Genomic DNA, 18,024 nt, shown 5'->3' with positions numbered 1-18,024 from the left:
ATTATTTCCTAGGTAATAAATAATTTGAAAAAATTAATAATTTCATCATTTTAAGGATTTATAAAAAAAAAATTTATAACTTATTTATAAGCAGCAATTTTTTATTTCTAAAATTCTGCTTTACAGATAAATCTTTATAAGAAACTTGTTTATAGTTCAAAGAATATTTTTTTAATTTGTCTCAATTTGAGCAGCCGTGGCGCAGTGGTTAGAGTTCTGGCTCAGAACCCAGAGGTCCGAGGTTCGACGCCGGCTCTAGCTCAATAAGCGACATTGGTAAGGAAGGAGGCGTGAACTTCTAGTTAAATGCTCTTCCGCGGTGCTCCGTGATAAGACCGTAAGGACTTCTGGGAGCACCTAAATAACCTAAAAAAAAAAAAAAAAAAAAAAAAAAAAATTTCAGGTCAATATAGACAAAGTTAAAACAAAGTATTATCTACAACGGAAAACAACAGTTTAAATGAATATTTAATTTGCATGCGCATTCAAATAGAATATCATTTAAAATTGCATTATTTTTACCTTTTCTTTTATTTGATAGTAATATGGAACTCAAGAAAATGGCGCTTCATGACATAACTATAAAAACTAACTTTAAATATGATAATAAGTCATAACGAAAAACAATTTTATATTAGAACTTGAGTGGGAAATGTTATTAATCTGGTTTAGTCATTGTTTTGTTAAAAAAACAAAACAATGACTAAACCAGATCCTACAAACAAAAACATTTTTTTATTATATATTTTAAAATAACCAAACACAAATTGAGTCAATGTAAGGGGTGTAAGTCATAAGTTTAAGTTTATTAATTCAGTAATCTATCATATAAAAATATTAAAATAACAAAAGCAAAAATAAAATTAACAATAAGATCAATAAAGATCGCAGCATTTTGGTTTTTACAGTAGTGCAGCAGATAAAACAGCTATAGTTAAGAAACAAAGCTTCCATTTCTATATCTATTTATGCTTTATTTCTATCAAATATGTTGAAAGTATAAAATAACTATTAATTAATAAAATTTATAGAAAAATATAACAACAGAATAATATAACATTGTAAAATATAATTAAAAACTAAGAACCTTTTTTTGTTGAACCCCTGTTTAGTTGTTTACCTGTCAAATGCATTTATGAAAACTATGAGAAAACTAAATACATATCTTTCAGTTTTTAAACTTTTTAACCTCTGCTGTTATGTAATATTGCTGCTGTTATAAAAACATAGTATTTCATCAATAAAAATATTTCTTGACAATCTATTCAGGGTGGCCAGCCACTTTGTACAATCAAATTCCCTGACTCTGATAATTAAAAATCTGGAATTTTACAAAGAAAAAATGATAGTAATTACTTTTTAAACTAATATTTATTGTTTGTAAATGTCTTTCAGCCTAATAGCAAAGATTTAATTAGGGAAAAGAAAACTATATAAAAAATGCTATCATTTAAGTTAAACCAATTAAGCTAAATTTTGGAAATTTCACTGACTTTTGAGGGGAAAATAGCAAAATACTAGACTTTTCCTTGATTCCCTTAACCCCCTAACTCAAAACATTTTCCTGGATTTTTAATAATTTCCCTTATTTCATGTATACTGGCCACCCTGCTATTCAGCAAAAAACTAATACCTTTATATAAGAAAAAAAAAACAGATTTACTTTGTCAATTGTATGGTTGTGCTCATTAATAACTTTTGTTACACAGAACTTTTCACCATCTTTTCATACCATAACACCAATGCAAATTGTAAATGGACATTGGATTTTATAGGTACTATGTATAAATAATAAGACTAGAGATAGCATCTTTAGTGAAACAAAATCTTCAGTTTACAAAAAATTTTTGTTGAAAAAAGTTATGATTTTACTGACTAACTTTAATTATTGTTTACAAATACCTTTGGTTAGGACGAAGTCCTTTTGATCTCGATTTAAATTGACGCCCACCATGATAGCAACAGTATGTTAAATAATATTTTAATTCTTTTTTAATATATCGTTGCAAGCCTTTTTTAATTGCTAAATCAATTGTTTGACTATCTCGAACATAAAGAGATACAAATCTTGATTTTTCATATTCTTTAATTGCTAGCTTAAGCTCATTAAAATTATTATAAATATCTCCAACGTTCATTTTACTAACAATCAGAGCGGATATTACTAACGATTAAGACGATTATTTGTAAGTTTTATGCAATCAGAAGCCGGTTTTAAATCATGAAAGGCTAAGAAACCGGCTGCTGGTTTTCTAATTGTTACTGTTACGTAATGAATGTATGTTATGTCATCGGTAAATTAGCTAGAACCCAGACCAGCCGGTACTCTAGCTGCTAGAGCTAAAGATCCACCGTAGCCACTGCGTTAATAGAATGTTTATCTTATTTTACAGTTGAATCGATGTATACAAAAACGTTCTAAGTCATAAAAACTATTTTTTCGGGGAACAAGAAAAAACTTATTAAATCCAAAATTATTACTTTAATAAATTCAAAAAAAAAATCTGGCTGCTTTTTGACATCTTTAAATATTAGATTTGTTAAAATATATATCAAAATTTGTGATATATATATATATATATATCTATATATATATATCTATATATATATATATATATATATATATATGTGTGTGTGTGTTATACATAGTTAAAGTTGTCTGACTTAAAAATAGTTTTTATGACTTAGAACGTTTTTGTATACATCGATTCAGTTATTAAAAACGATTTAATTGCGGAGGTTGCATTTTTAAATGCGGACGATGAGCATCTCGGTAAATGCTATTAAATGTTTTGCATTTTAAAAACTCTTTTAATACTTTAACATTTGGTATGCATTTTAGAATAAATAAATTGCCGAAGTTTAAATGTACTCAAATTGTAACAAACATAACCTAAATACGCCAACCAATTTAAGCGCAATTCCATGCTTATTTGTCCGTACGTTGAAAAAATGAGAAAATGATAAAGTTTTAATTATGAATGTAATGATAGCGTTGCACATATAAGCTTTCGCATTAAATGACAAGCTTGTTGAGAAAAATGATGGAAGTTAGCATTAATAAATTGGTACTTCTTATCGCTGATATGAAATTAAATATTTAGAGACTAAGTATTTTCGCTAGTATACAGGGCGGGTGGAGAGAGGGGGAAAGGGAAAGTGGTAAGTTGAAAACTGCCGTAAGAATATTTGCCGATTAAAAATTATACTTGCCGAGTATAAAAATATATAACTCGATTGCTGAGATTTGCTAATAATTATAATAACATCTTAATTTGCCGAATGATCAAACTAAATATCGGTAATAGGATGACCTATAAGAGATGGACGTGCAACCTATTTTTTTTTTTTGCAAAGCGTGCTCATGGCGCATTGTTACAAATCTTTTGTTTTAAACAATAGAAATTAAATTATAAAGTCTGTCGGATTCGTCAAAAACTTTTGGTCTCGTCTAACCAGTTACACCAACTTCCTTTTAGTTATTCAAGATAACAGCAATAGATAGCAATTCCACGGCTCAACGAAAAACATTTGACGTTTGACAAAAAACACGTAACTTTACTCACTTATATCTTTTTGTTTGCTTAAGCAAACACCTTGAGGTTTTTGGCATCAATTAGTGTTACTCAACCTCTTTCCAGCCATATATAGAAAGTACTATATATGGGTTTATATGGTTTATATGGTTTATATGGCTTCATTTAAATTTTATCCATATCTTAAGATCACTTTTAAGATAAAAGCTCGAAGCGGGAACGTTTTTTTAAAACAAAGCTTTTGGAGGTTAGGATTCCTTAGTACCAAAACACATCCAATTTTTATAAAACTTTCCGTATATGTTAAAAAAGGGATGACAAATCTAATGGAATGTGGACACTTTTTAATTTTTATACATTCATTTTTAGTTATTAGCGTTTCAAAACTTCAAGGTTTATTTTTATAGAAAAAAAAAGTATTTTTTACAAGTGTCCAGGTGGAAATTGCAAGTTTACTCTTTCCTCTTTTTATAACAAGTGTTTATTTATGTTTCTTGAAGAATAGGTTCTAAGGATTTGTATATAGAAATTATGTATATATATAACTATATTCCTTCGCATATTTTATGACGTTTTTTGTTTTGATTTTGCGTGACATAATGCAAATTTTCGGTGCCATAACAATGCAAATTTTCCATACTTAAGCCCTATACCTTTCGTCAAAAAATCATCAATTATTGCACTACAAAAAATTCAATAACTTTAGATTCGCTTAAATTCAAAGGCCGAATGACCCCTCATTTTTTAAGTCAAGTCAAGCTCTGTACAATGATATAAGTTAGATATGTTTATTTGAATTATAAAAAAATTGTCTGGAATGGCTACAATAGAATCAGGTTTTAAGTTTAATTTTATTTAATTCGTCATAAAAACAAGATTGAAATGTTCCATTTAAAAAAATCCGTTCAATGAACTAAGTTATTAAATGCTCATTATTCATAAGTGTCAATTATCGCGCATGCAAATTTTTATGAAGTAAAAAACTGATATTATTTTTTAACTGAGTCCTTTCGGTAGGTTCCAAAAATTTTCTTTCGAAATGAATCGATTAGCAAGTTTCTTTTCGCTTGCGATTCTTGCGAAAATTTTGTTTTTCGTATATTGTTTTACTAGCGGTGTAGGCAGGATTTTTTTGATGTTTCAGATATGACACTTTTAGGCTTCGTGCGAACTCATAACTCAAGAATGTTCTTAAGTCAAATGAAAATATTTCTCAAAAAAATCGCGGTGATTGGAGCGTGAGAACAAAAATACCCCAGCAAGTTCGCTTTCCCAACCCCGAATTAGACGTTAAATTAAACTGCAGAATGTTAATTAAACGTTCAAAGGGTGCCTTTTTTAGATTCGTGCCCATTGGGTGTATATAAACAGTTGTAACAACCGCATTGCTAGTTGTCTCAGAGCTGGGAAAAAATTCTAATAATCAATTTGATTTAATACGTTACGAATTTGATTTGACTGGCCCCTATGAGCCATAATTGGGACATTCAACCGCCACAATAATGTGCCATCGTGTGTCAAAATTTCATAACTTAGGTTATTCAGTTTTTAGTACTAAAGCTTGTTTTAATCGACTAATTTTAGTTACGCTAAAAAGTTAGTCAACTAAATTAAGTTACGCTAAAAAGTTAGTCGGCTAATTTTAGTTACGCTAAAAAGTTAGTCGACTAAATTTAGTTAGACTAAAAAGTTAGTCGGCTAATTTTAGTTACGCTAAAAAGTTAGTCGACTAAATTCAGTTAGACTAAAAAGTTAGTCGACTAATTTTAGTTAGACTAAAAAGTTAGTCCACTAAATTTAGTTAGACTAAAAAGTTAGTCCACTAAATTTAGTTAGGCTAAAAAGTTAGTCGACTAAATTTAGTTAGACTAAAACTAACCTTAAATCCCATCCCTATTAATTATAAAGACAGAATGATAAACTAATAATATTTAAACTAAAGTAATATAAATCAATTTTAAATATTTATAATGATATTATCCTAATAAATCTATACAGTAACAAATAAAATTATGTAGTAATAATAAAAGTATATGACAATAAATATGCAGTAATAATTATAAAAATATATAATAATAAATATTTAATAATAATAACAAAAGATATATATTAGTAACAAATTTTAAATAAAGTGAATACAATTAACTATGAATAAGATAATGAGAAAAATAAATAGTAATAAAATTAGTATGAATTAAAATAAACGGACAAACAAATGATTACAATTTAAATCGTAAAAAAAAAGGTCTAAAAGTATAAAAACAACCAATCTTCTAGCTGTTCTTTTACTTTTTCTTCTTTTATTTCTTCTTAACTTGCTAACTTCTTTTTTCTTTACAAGTCTTTCTTATTTATTTACTTTATTTTTTTGTTTACTCTGTCTTTTTCTTTTTTCCTTTTTTAAGTGTTTTTTTTTTTAATTCTTTCTCGTTTTCTTTTTCTTATACTTCTTTCTTTATTTCTTTATTTTTTTCTCCTTTTTTTGTTTGCTTGTAAGTTCTTTAAATTAGTTTTTCAAGTCGTTAATTAAATAAATATATTTACATCAAAATAAATGTATATATATATATATATATATATATATATATATATATATATATATATATATATATATATATATATATATATATATATTTATATATATATATACATGTATATATATATATATATATGTATATATATGCCTAACTAGACTGGGTTTTAGAAACCTTAGTTGTTGCAGTAAATGCTTATACATTATTAGTAGATGTTTTATATGCCAATCTTATCTTCCAATCTCAAAATATTTTCTCGATATTCTTTTTCATATATTGTTTTCCTTGACTCCAGTATCTCCGATAAATAATCTAATTTTGCTTTAAATTGGTCGCTATAGAATTTAAGACGCGAGTTAAACTCTATAATTTTTGTGATGTTCGATGTTTGCTTTAGTTTCACCGGCAATTCTAATAAAGGAAGTTTGTCGATAGCAGGATTATTAGTTATTAATTTTATCTCTGGAGAAAGCATGATGTCTAAAACACTTTTGTATTTTTTTCCAGAGTTATTTAACACAAAACTAATTTTCACAGAAATGTCAATACAATCTCGATATGGCTCTTCGATTTGTCCGGCCGTATTAGTCTTGCTGTTGCCTCCTTCATGAGTATAAATTTTGTATTTCTTGTTACTATCGCATAGCACTTCGACTGTGTTGGAGTCATAGTTAAATTTACTCAAATGACTACTAAATAAAGGATTGTTTGGGTCAATAACTAATATTTTCTTTTTAAATGCGTCTTCTGTTTTGTATAAAACAACTGTATGCAAATCTAATTTATTTGAGTTAATTTCACCAACTTGCACACCTTTAAGGGCCTTGAGCTCTCTTTTAAAAACGTCAACCAAAGCAATATTGTTTAAAGATGTTTCTAAATAACGGATTGCATTTTTTAAGACGACGCATTCTGATTCCGTGAGATCAATACATTCTTGAATTTTTTTGTAATTTGAGGATCCAGAGATATTAGATATGACATCTTTATCTTTACGACTATCTTTAAGTTTAGTATTATATGAACTTATTTCGTTTGCTATATTATCATTTCTAATATTAATTCTAAATCTTATCACTTCACTCAATTTACTCTCTTTATATTGGTATTTATGAATTAATATTTTATCCGATACTAACTCTTTTAATTCTTCCTCTTGACCTTCTAAATATTTGGTAAAAGAAGCATTGTTTTCAAAACCTTGGTGAAAATCTTCTTCGTTGTTTTGTTCTTTCAATTTGTTTAACTTTTTTTTGACTTTGTCAAAAAATTTTTTTTTGCTTTCCTCTGTTAAAACTCCTTTGTTAGTTGCAGGTGTGATTGATTCATATTCACATTCTATTACTTTTTCATAAAACAAATTGTTTAACTTTTTTGACTCTGTTCTCAGAACATTTGGATTTATTTCGTTTTCAATTGGATGATGAATTTCATCTTGATGCATTGTTAAATATTGAAAAATCTAAAATATTGAAAAATCAGTACTATCATAAATATTACTAAAGTAAGATAAATATTTCTAAAATATGTGTCGAATAATTGTTTATTGCTTGTGCTCCACTAAACAAGTCAATAGTTCTTAATTCTAATTCTAAGACAAGCGCATTGTGTTAGAATAAACATTTTATTAAAAAAACCTTTAAATTAACTTTTTATAATAGAGTATAACATAAAAGATTAGTGGATCAACTACTATAATAAATTGCACCGATAAATTGCTAATTATAAGGTTGACAAAAATCTATTTAGATATAGTTGTAAACAAAAATACTAAGAGTGCTTATGGTGAATAAATATCTGAACTGTAAATATATACAACTTTATAGTCATTAGTCTAAAATTAGTCTAAAAAATCAAATTGTAAAATTTCGATACCGAAAAATCAAATCAATTTCAGCTTTTAATGATTGAGAGTGTTTTTTTTGCTATCGTAATTCTTTGATTTATTTTAATGACTCCAAACATTGGAGTTTTTGCTTTTGTAGCAAATAAAACCAAAAATTATTAGTACTGTTTTTCAAGCATTATCAATCAACCGAATCAACATGTCAAGGATTAGAAATCCAGACATGGAGATAAACCACAAGTATAAATAAATAAAAATATCACGACGTTGAAAGAGACTGATGACTGTTACAAAATGTTTCCCATTTTATGAATGAGCCTAAAATATGATTTAAAAAACTACAAAAATTTAATAATAACTGACAGTAATAAAAGGTATCTACACTATAATGTATTAATGTTGAAATCAATATAATATAATAATATCAACAACAAAAGCTAACAGATAGACATACAATAGACAACTAAAAAACGAGACTAGATTTAAAGACACATATCTTCTTAAAGGAAAAGGATTAGAAAACATGTGTATGAATTTTATTTAATTTACAAAAATGCTGGTAAAAAGTTCACTTATGACCACTATAAAGTTGAGAATATACCTAAAAGTACTATCTACAAGATAATTAAACGTGCTGAAAGTGAATCTGGGTACCAAAGAGTTCAAGGAAGTGGAGTAAAAGCTAAAAAATGACCAGGACAAACATTGATAAGCTCAAACTTATGTTTGACCATAAAGACGGAGTTTCCCAACGACAGGTAGCTAAAAAGTTCAACTTTACTCAGCAACACATTAGTAAAACATTAAAAAAAAGAACAAATATTAAATCAAGAAAAAAAATGACAATTCCAAAACGCTCTGACCAGCAAAAAGCAGCAGCTAGAACTAAGTGCAGTCGCTTGTGTCAGAAATTCAAAAATCGTAAACCAATCATTGACGATGAGTCTTATTTCACGTTAAATCACTCCAGTATCAATGGAAATAATATATTTTATACTAGTGATATAAAATCTACTCCATCTACAGTTAAATACCAAACAAAACAAAAGTTTCAAAAGAAATTACTTCTATGGATTGCTTTTTCTGAAAATGGAATTTCTTAACCTTATTTTGTACCAAATGGACTGGCAGTAAATCAAAAAATCTATTTAAACAAACGTATTAAGAAGAGACTTATTCCATTCATCAATAAGTATCATTCAGATGGTGCATATGTATTCTGGCCAAATTTAGCATCATCTCACTATGCAAAAACAGTAATCATGTACCTAAATATGGAAAACGTGCATTATGTTGAGAAAGCGGATAACCCTGCAAACTTGCCAGAATGTCTTCCTATTGAAAATTTTTGGAGTATTTTGAAAGGCCTTGTCTACAAGAATAACTGGCATGCAGAAAATCTTAAAAAATTACGTTCTAGAATCAAGTATTGCCTTAATAAAATTGATATTGAGCTCATACGGAGCCTAGCTCAGTCTATGCCAGGCTTAATTGATAAAGTCAGAAGAAATGGTTTAATTGAGAACAACTGATTATATATTTAAAAACTAGAATAAAAATACTTTCTAGAGCATTTTTCCTTTTTGTTTTATCTTACTTCTTTAAAGAGATATGTATCTTTAAATCCAGTCTTGTTTTTTAGTTGTCACCCATTAAAACCTTGAAATAGAATGTTAAATTGCATTTAGATTTTGAAACAAACAGACGTGTTTTTCAGATAAAAATTGTTAAGCTTTTCAACTATTTCTTTTTTATAAATTTTTCCATCAATTGGAAAATTATTATTTGTACATTTATTTTTACCAATTATCTCTTTAATCACATTCCACGTTTTTTGTGTATTTCAATGGGTTTTTTTCAACATCTTTACATAATAAAGCTTTTTTTGAGTATTTCTTTGTTTTTAAAAACAAATTTTTAAAATTTTTATAGTTTGTTTCGTTTTTATATGTTTTATATTTTAATTATTTTTCTTAAATACAAATTAAATGACATATTAACTTTTTCTTCGAATCTTTTTGAAGTCTTCTCGCGTAGTTATGCTGTACATTCAGGCCCCACTCCTTTTATCAGACGAGACGTTATACCAGTATACAGCCTTCGCTATAGATACCTTTAATCGCTCTGCATTTCGCCTGATAATATAGTAATATCCTTCTCAAATCTGAAAAAATTTTTAAAAAAACTTTTTAAAAACAACGTTTTTATAAAAGGATAAAATAGTTATAAGTAAGCTTTTTGTCCGGTCTCTTAGATTTTGTGTTCGTACACAACCTGAAGTATCCATTATTAAAGTCATGGACAAAAAATGTTTGGTGCCCATCGGATTGGTTAGTATCTAATTTTAAGTTCATAACTTCTAAAATATTTTTACCATTCAATATCTTTGGCGCCCATCATTTTCAATTATTGGCTTTAATGGATGTTTCAGGTTGTGTTCATACACAAAATCCCCGAGGAAATCTTATTTTTTAATCCAATTAAAAACTGTCATTTTTAAAAAAAATTTTTTATGAATTTATTTTTTAGTCCATTTTATAAGTGTTTGCTTTTAATATATTTTAATTTTATTAAGCATATTATCATTTACTTTTTTTGTCCATTTAAAAATGTTTTTTTTAAAATATATTTTTAATGATTTTTTAAATTTACACTAAACTAAAGTTTGTTTTGTGTCGTTTATTTTAATTACTTTTTATGATTTTTTTTATTAATGCAGAACTCACGTTTGTTTTGCGCGGAAATAAAAAGCCATAAAAGTCAGAAAGTTAATAAAAATTTTGTAAGAAAAAGGGTTACAAACTTTAGAGGCCTTAATGATGAATTGAAAATCTTAAAATAAAGTTTTACATTGTTTTTACATTGTTTTTACACTGAATTTGAATTTTAACCTTTACAAGAATTTGAATATTAACGGACAATAACTATATTGTCCCTAGAATATAAAATTTAAAACAAATTACATATTCAATTCAATATCGTGGACCTTATTTGTGGAAAAAGTTTCCTAATATTGCAAATACGAAAAAAGTTAGTATGCTACAGTTTAAAAATAAATCGAAACAGGTGGTATTACTTTTGGATTTTAACATATCCGATTTTAAATGTTTTTTTTAAAAATAAAATTCAATAATATAAAATGTCTCAGAATTCATCAACTTTTTTTTCATTAACTCAGCTATGTTGTTTCCTCTATTAAATAAAATACAGTAAGAATTTGCATTATTTGATACTTTTAAAGTTTTTAATATCTATATTCCGCTAATTTTTAACTATAAAACTTTGTTATAAAACAACTCTTTATATTCCAGTGCATTTATACTATAGACTGTAAGGACCTTGAATAGATCATTGTACGTCGAAGCTTATAAACTGTTGCTTTAAACCACGGCCTTTGTTTTGAACCACGTGTATGCAAGCTCTGGCTTTATGTTGGTAAAACTACAGCATACCGCGATGTACTTACCGATACTGGCATGCCATTTTAAAAGGCTTTAACAACAAAGCGTTTTGCGCTCTTCAGCCGTCAGCGGCAAGCCCACAAAAAATGGCATAGCAGACCTTTAGCGTTTTTGTAACGGCGGCAAGCCGCATTAGGTTTTACAGTGGACCAGTATTGGCATGCCGACGGCGTCTTTGCGCATCACGGTCCGATAAAAGCATGTTTAGAGTTTAAACTCCAAACATTGATATATTCATGTTTATACAAAGCTTTTCAAAAGTATTGCGAGAATCGGAGTCAGTTAACATTTATATATATATATATATATATATATATATATATATATATATATATATATATATATATATATATAAATGTTATAAACTCGTCGCTCTCACGCTAATGGCATGAAAGGGAGGTAGGGGAAAGTCGGGTAATATGGAGTAGTGGGTAATATGGGATACCCCTATTATCTACTTATAGGTCAGTGCTACAAAATATTTGTTGAATTGGAAACGAGGCTAATGTCAGGAGGTTACTTCGGCAAGAATAAGTTGTTCTCTTTCGAATTATTTGCGTCTGAAAAAAGTCTTGCAAGTTTTCACCAGTGAACCTTACATAACATCGACTTTGTTACAGGAGGCCAAAATAGTCTAAAAAGGTAAACTATCTTACTATATTCAGAATTTAATCAGTAACTGACCAATTATTAAACATAAAATACCTTTTAAGGGTTGTCCATTCCACGTGGTACATAAAATAAAAAAAATTAGAAGTGTGCTATATAGTGGGGTAATATGAGATACCTAAATGGGGGTAATATGGGATGGAATCCCATATTACCCACGTTATTTCCATTATTTTCTTTTCATCTTATTATATTTTCAATGCTAATTCTGCTTTTATTGTATTGTCAGTATTGAGCTAGCCAGGAGTTTCATTTACATTAATTATTAGTGTGGGTGTGTTAAATATTAACTTGAGATTAAAAAATAAACAATTTATAACCAATTTTGTTATTCATGATAAAAAAAAGCTAAAAAACCAACAACAGTTTCTCATTAGTATAAACCACCTTAAGATCCAACAGTTCTGTAAAAATGTTTAGAATTTTAAAGTGCATTAATTAAATAGACACTAACAACTTCGTTAAGTCATATTATTAGTCATAATGATAAATGTGTTAATTTTTAAAATTTCTTTTTACGCCAATAAAACTTTATCATTTTTGGATATTTTTTCTTTCATACACCTTTGATTGGGGTTGCATTCAGGAATAGCACATTGAAAATAGAATCTTATGTGTTCAACTCTTTTTTAAAAACTACATTTTTATGTTTTTATTTAATAAACCCTTAAGAGGTTTAAAATTCTAGAAAATAAAACGTATAAAAGTTCTCACATTTTTTTGGTCATTTTTTTAGATGCCGAGAACATTTGAAAAAAAAAAAGTGAGGCAACAGTGGTCAGCAGAAGCTATGACAGCAGCTATTAATGCCGTTAGAAAAAAAGAAATGGGCTATCTAAAAGCTAGTAAAGCCTTCAATGTCCCTCGGTCAACTCTGGAACGCAAGGTAAAATGCAACGATCATCCAGTACAAGATTGACCAGTCTCCCACTTGGACGAAAACCCATTTTCTCTTCCAAATTTGCATCAGATCTGGCTGATTACATAGTAGAAATGAAAGGCAGGCTTTTTGGTCTTACCAGCTTAGATGTCCGTAGACTGGCCTTTCAGCTTGCAAAAATTAACGGTATTCCCAACCGTTTTAACTCTGCAAAAGAAAGAGCTGGAAAAGACTGGCTAGCATCGTTTTTAAGACAACATTCACACTAATCTATAAGAACCCCAGAACCCTCTTCCATTGCAAGAGCTACAGCATTTAACAAAGTAAATGTGGGCAAATTTTTTGACCTTTTAGAAAGAGAAATCGGTGAGAAGAAATTTAATCCTCATAAAATTTTTTATGTGGATGAAAAGGACATTCCCACTGTACAGTCCAATAATGCCAAAATAATAGCACTGAAAGGGAAAAAACAAGTTGGCATCCTTTCTTCAACTAAAAGAGGACGGTTGGTTACTACAATACTTTGCATGAGTGTATCTGGGACATATATCCCACCTATGTTTATTTTTCCTCGGGGGCCATTAATTTGGCTGGACAACATTTTATAACAATTATCTGTCTCCCACCGCACCGCACTCACAGAATGCAACCTCTTGATGTTGCATTTATGAAGCCTTTATCTACTTATTATGACTCCGAGATTCAGATGTGACTCCGCTCACATCCTGGGCGAATTGTCACAGAATTCCAAATAACTTCTATATTTGCGAAGGCCTATCTACGCACTGCCAGCCTTGCAACAGCAGTTAATGGATATGAAAAGACTGGAATTTGGCCAGTGAATAGGAATGTATTTAAGGAGTTTAAGGCGGTAGAAACAACAGAAATGCCTGCCCCTGAAAGTGAGATAACCATTCAATTGCAACATCCGCCAGTGACCAGCGCCTCTAGTGATACACCCATGTTGGCTAGTGACATAAGTCCTTACCCCGTAGCCAAAGAAAGGGTGAACAGAACCAGAAGACGAAAGGAATTTACTGCCGTGCTGACAAGTTCCCCTTACAAACAATCGCTCAGTGAGAAGCCTGAAAAAATGAAAAGACAAAAGGAAAATCAAAATTAAAAAAAAACTTTTTCAGCCGAAAATAAAAAGTCAAAACAAATAGGCGCAACAATGACGAGTACGTTAATGGTTGATAATGACACTCCATGCATATACTGTACTGACTTATTCTCGAAAGATGGCCAAGGAGAGCAATGGGTCATGTGCCAAACTTGCAGAAAATGGGCCCACACAGAATGTGCAGGGGCTGATGAAGACGAATTTAAATGTGATTTATGCATTAACAGCGATTAAAAATTGAAATTCTTTTTTATTAATCTTTTCTTTTTTTTGTAATATTAAAGCTGTATTTTTTTATTTTTTTATAAATTTTTGTTTCGCTTCATTGATTTATAAGATCTTGCATAACTTATTACCTTCCTTAGCTGACATTGATCAGGTGTCCCATATTACCCCACCCTTGAGGGTAATATGGGATACCCAAACATTTTCTGTTTATTAAATTTTCTCAAAGTGTATTGAAGCTTTTAGACTCATCTTTTACAGAAATGATATTTGATAGCTATTGAAACTAACTGACTATTAGCAACAACATTAATTTTTAAAATTTCATTTTTATAGGTTGTTAAAATTAAGTATCCCATTTTACCCCACTTTCCCCTAAACCTTTTAGGAGGTAAACATTTTTAAAATAAAGTATATATTTTAAGAAACTTTATATTATCATAACCTTTGAATTTTGAATTTTAAAACCTGTCGACTTAAATTCAGTGTAAGAAAATAAAAAGTAAAAGTTACTAATTTGTTGCCCTCAAATTTGGGGTAGGGGTGGTAAATGTTTTAGGGGTTTTTTTTCCAGGCTCCAATGACCACAAGCTTTATTTTTTTAATCTACGTAGCAAAATATTTTGGGTCAGTAGATATACGAGGGCAAGGTGCCCAATTTCTGTTTCTCTGGAACAATAACTTTTCCAAAAAAAACAACAAAAAAACTTTTTAAATACATCTTGAGGACTCAAACCTCGCGACCCTGGGGCTAGTTGCTTGAGGGACAGTATATGTTGCTTACACTGGTCTTGCTGTAGTTAGGCCGCTGATACTACACGCAGATAAAAATATTTACATGAATAGTTCTAAATTTTTCACGCCCATAAAATACCGAAGTTCTTAAAACCAGTACCGGATTAAGACTTGCAGGGCCTGGGGATACTTTTGCGCAGGTGGGCTTTTTTCTTATTAAAGTAGCAAAAAAACCTTACAAAACTAAAGTATCCTTTTAAAAATACAGGACTGGTTTAAGCTTGCCCTCCTTAGTTATTCAATAACAAAAACTTTTACGCAAAAAACCTGTAAAAAGAATTAACAATTATGCCAATTGTGCCTTTTAAATAGCCTTTTCTGAGTCTCCTATGGGTATATGCGCCTTCTCACTGCCATATTTCAGGTTTGTTTGAATTCTAGACTTTATTTTTTTACATTACTGTTGTACAAGATCCTGTCAAAGTTATTGTAGAATATAAGTAAATTGACTTACTTTAGATAAAATACTTTTAATCTACTTTACAAATTATATAAAATGTAAACTTATGTAATTTAAATTTTATTTTATATAATTTATTTTTAATAAAGATTTGTTATTACTGTTAAAATAAAAAATTCCTTTTTTTGAAAATGTTACTTTATTTGTAAATTTAATTTACATTTGGTAGCATATTACTTTTATGTAATTTACTTTCATATTCAAGCTTTTTATTAATATTATTTTTTAGTTACTTTTATAGGTAACTGTAAATATTTACCTATTTACATTTACCTATAAAAATTTATATTAGTGATCGTCCATAAATTGCGTAACGCAAACTTTCAAAATAAACAAAACAAAAAAAGGTCAAAAGTTTTCCCTCGCAAAGTCTTAATTTAAATAAAAATTCAAAGTGGCGCTAATAAGTTTATTGAAAATCGCCGCGTAAAAGAACATAATTTCTCCTACTTCTTTTTCTTTTATCTTCCTACTTCTTTTTTAAATTTATTTTGCTTTTGGGTAATTTATGGACGATGCCTAATGTAATTTTCAAAAGTAATTAAATTTTAAATGTAAAAGTAAACAGCTTTATCATGTGACTTACTTTTACATGTAAAAGATAATTACTTTTTAATGTAATCTTCTTTTACATAGCTTACTTTTGAAAGTAAAAAAACTTACATTATAAAGTAAAAGACGTTTCAAAAAAATGAATTACTTATACGCAAATGTAAATTTACATTAAACGCTTTAAATTACTTGTGTAATTTACTTTTTGATAAAAATTAACTCGTGTAAGTAAAAAAAAAGTAAGTAAAAGAGCCATCTCTAAATTGAATGATACGTGGTTTAAAATACATTAATAAAAATACATTTTAAGTATTAAAAGCGTTTTTGGTGGATCAATGATTGAGGGAATGATATGGTTTTAACTGGTTTCAATTTTACGAACGAAGTACATAATATGATTTAAATTGATGATTTATAATAACACCTATTGAAGTAAGTCTTATTTAGTTAATGTATGTACGCAATTGTAAGTATATTTAGTTGTAAAATTTGACTTTTATAAAATGTATATATATATGTATATACATGTATATGTATATACATATATATATATATATATATATATATATATATATATATATATATATATATATATATATATATATATATATATATATATATATATATATATATATATATATATATATATATATATATATATATATATATATATATATATATATAACTCATATAATAAACTCCCTGTTATTTGAATCTCCAGGAGGAATAAAAATTTACTTCGAATAACCGAAAGTTCAAATAATTGAAAATGATTTTTAAAGAGTACTACTTCAAGTTACTTTTAAATTTTAATAAAGGTGGAAAATAGAAAAACTAAAAAAAAACTCTTGCAATAAGATGCTTTTTGAGTTTTTTCTTGTAAAACAATATATATATATATATATATATATATATATATATATATATATATATATATATATATATATATATCGTTTTTACTTTTTAAATTTATTAATAATCATACTAACTTAGTAACAATTTTTTTTACATTTGCTCTCAGATTACTAATAATACAAGTTTTATTTTTTGATTTAGATTCTGATCTCAAAGATATCCTGGCGTATCGATACGATACCCTGTAAATTGTATTTTTATAAATTGTAGAAACATATATACAAATATACACAAATAAATTTTAAAAAGATGTTTATATTTTTATATATAATACTATAAACTGTGTTTTTAGGCTTTTTTATATTTATCATTTTATATTACTGTTTGTATTAAAAATCGATTTTTGAGATATTGCAAGTGCAGAGTTCAGCAAACAACTTAGTTTTATTTGCCAATTCAATATATATCGTAGCCACGTTTAATTACCTTAAATAATATTTTGCGACATTTTCTACAGCGCATTTAAGCGTTGATTCAATGTTATATTTCAACCTTTACTCGGTCGAGAAAAGGTCGTGTTTGTAAAAAAATATAAGGGTTCTGCATATGTTTGCGATGTTATTGAAAAAGGTTGCTTAGACAACTATTTTACCTGTCCGTGTGAATCCAGTTTGTCAAATATTTATATAATTCGCCATCAAAAAACTTAGAGTAAATCGACTTTTAGTAGAGAAGTCAAAGTTTAAAAAAAAAAACCCGCGTGTCCAGAAACTGAAAACGGATTTTCTTTATCTCCATTTCATCATGATGTGATATAGTTTTCTTAATTATTTAATTTTTAATTATTTGTATGAGAATATTTATTTATTCATATTTATTCAATAATCGTTTATTCATATTAATTAATATTCATTTCGTTTAAAATACTTCAATATTTTATTAAAAATAATCTTTAATAAATTTAATTATATATGAAAGATATTCATATATTTACACTTTTACATATATATATATATATATATATATATATATATATATATATATATATATATATATATATATATATATATATATATATATATATATAT

At 27.8% G+C, this 18,024-nt stretch overlaps 1 protein-coding gene across 2 annotated transcripts; it reads right to left on the bottom strand.

Annotated features, from left to right (window-relative positions):
* Positions 1–6,197: 6,197 nt before the first annotated feature.
* Positions 6,198–17,727, bottom strand: LOC136091477 (uncharacterized). 2 transcript variants are annotated; one of them, XM_065819092.1, is made up of 3 exons: positions 17,589–17,727; positions 9,918–10,080; positions 6,198–7,532 (listed from the first exon to the last, which is right to left on the bottom strand). In XM_065819092.1, exon 3 carries the CDS (start codon positions 7,512–7,514, stop codon positions 6,288–6,290), a length of 1,227 nt encoding a protein of 408 aa, XP_065675164.1. In that variant the 5' UTR covers positions 7,515–7,532; positions 9,918–10,080; positions 17,589–17,727; the 3' UTR covers positions 6,198–6,287. The 2 variants fall into 2 exon arrangements, with proteins under 2 accessions (XP_065675164.1, XP_065675165.1); XM_065819093.1 differs by lacking the exon at positions 9,918–10,080.
* Between the last annotated feature and the right edge of the window lie 297 nt (positions 17,728–18,024).

Source organism: Hydra vulgaris, chromosome 15, assembly GCF_038396675.1.
Source record: "Hydra vulgaris chromosome 15, alternate assembly HydraT2T_AEP".
NCBI classification, from domain to species: domain Eukaryota; kingdom Metazoa; phylum Cnidaria; class Hydrozoa; order Anthoathecata; family Hydridae; genus Hydra; species Hydra vulgaris.
This window is presented reverse-complemented; position numbering and strand designations above follow the sequence as displayed.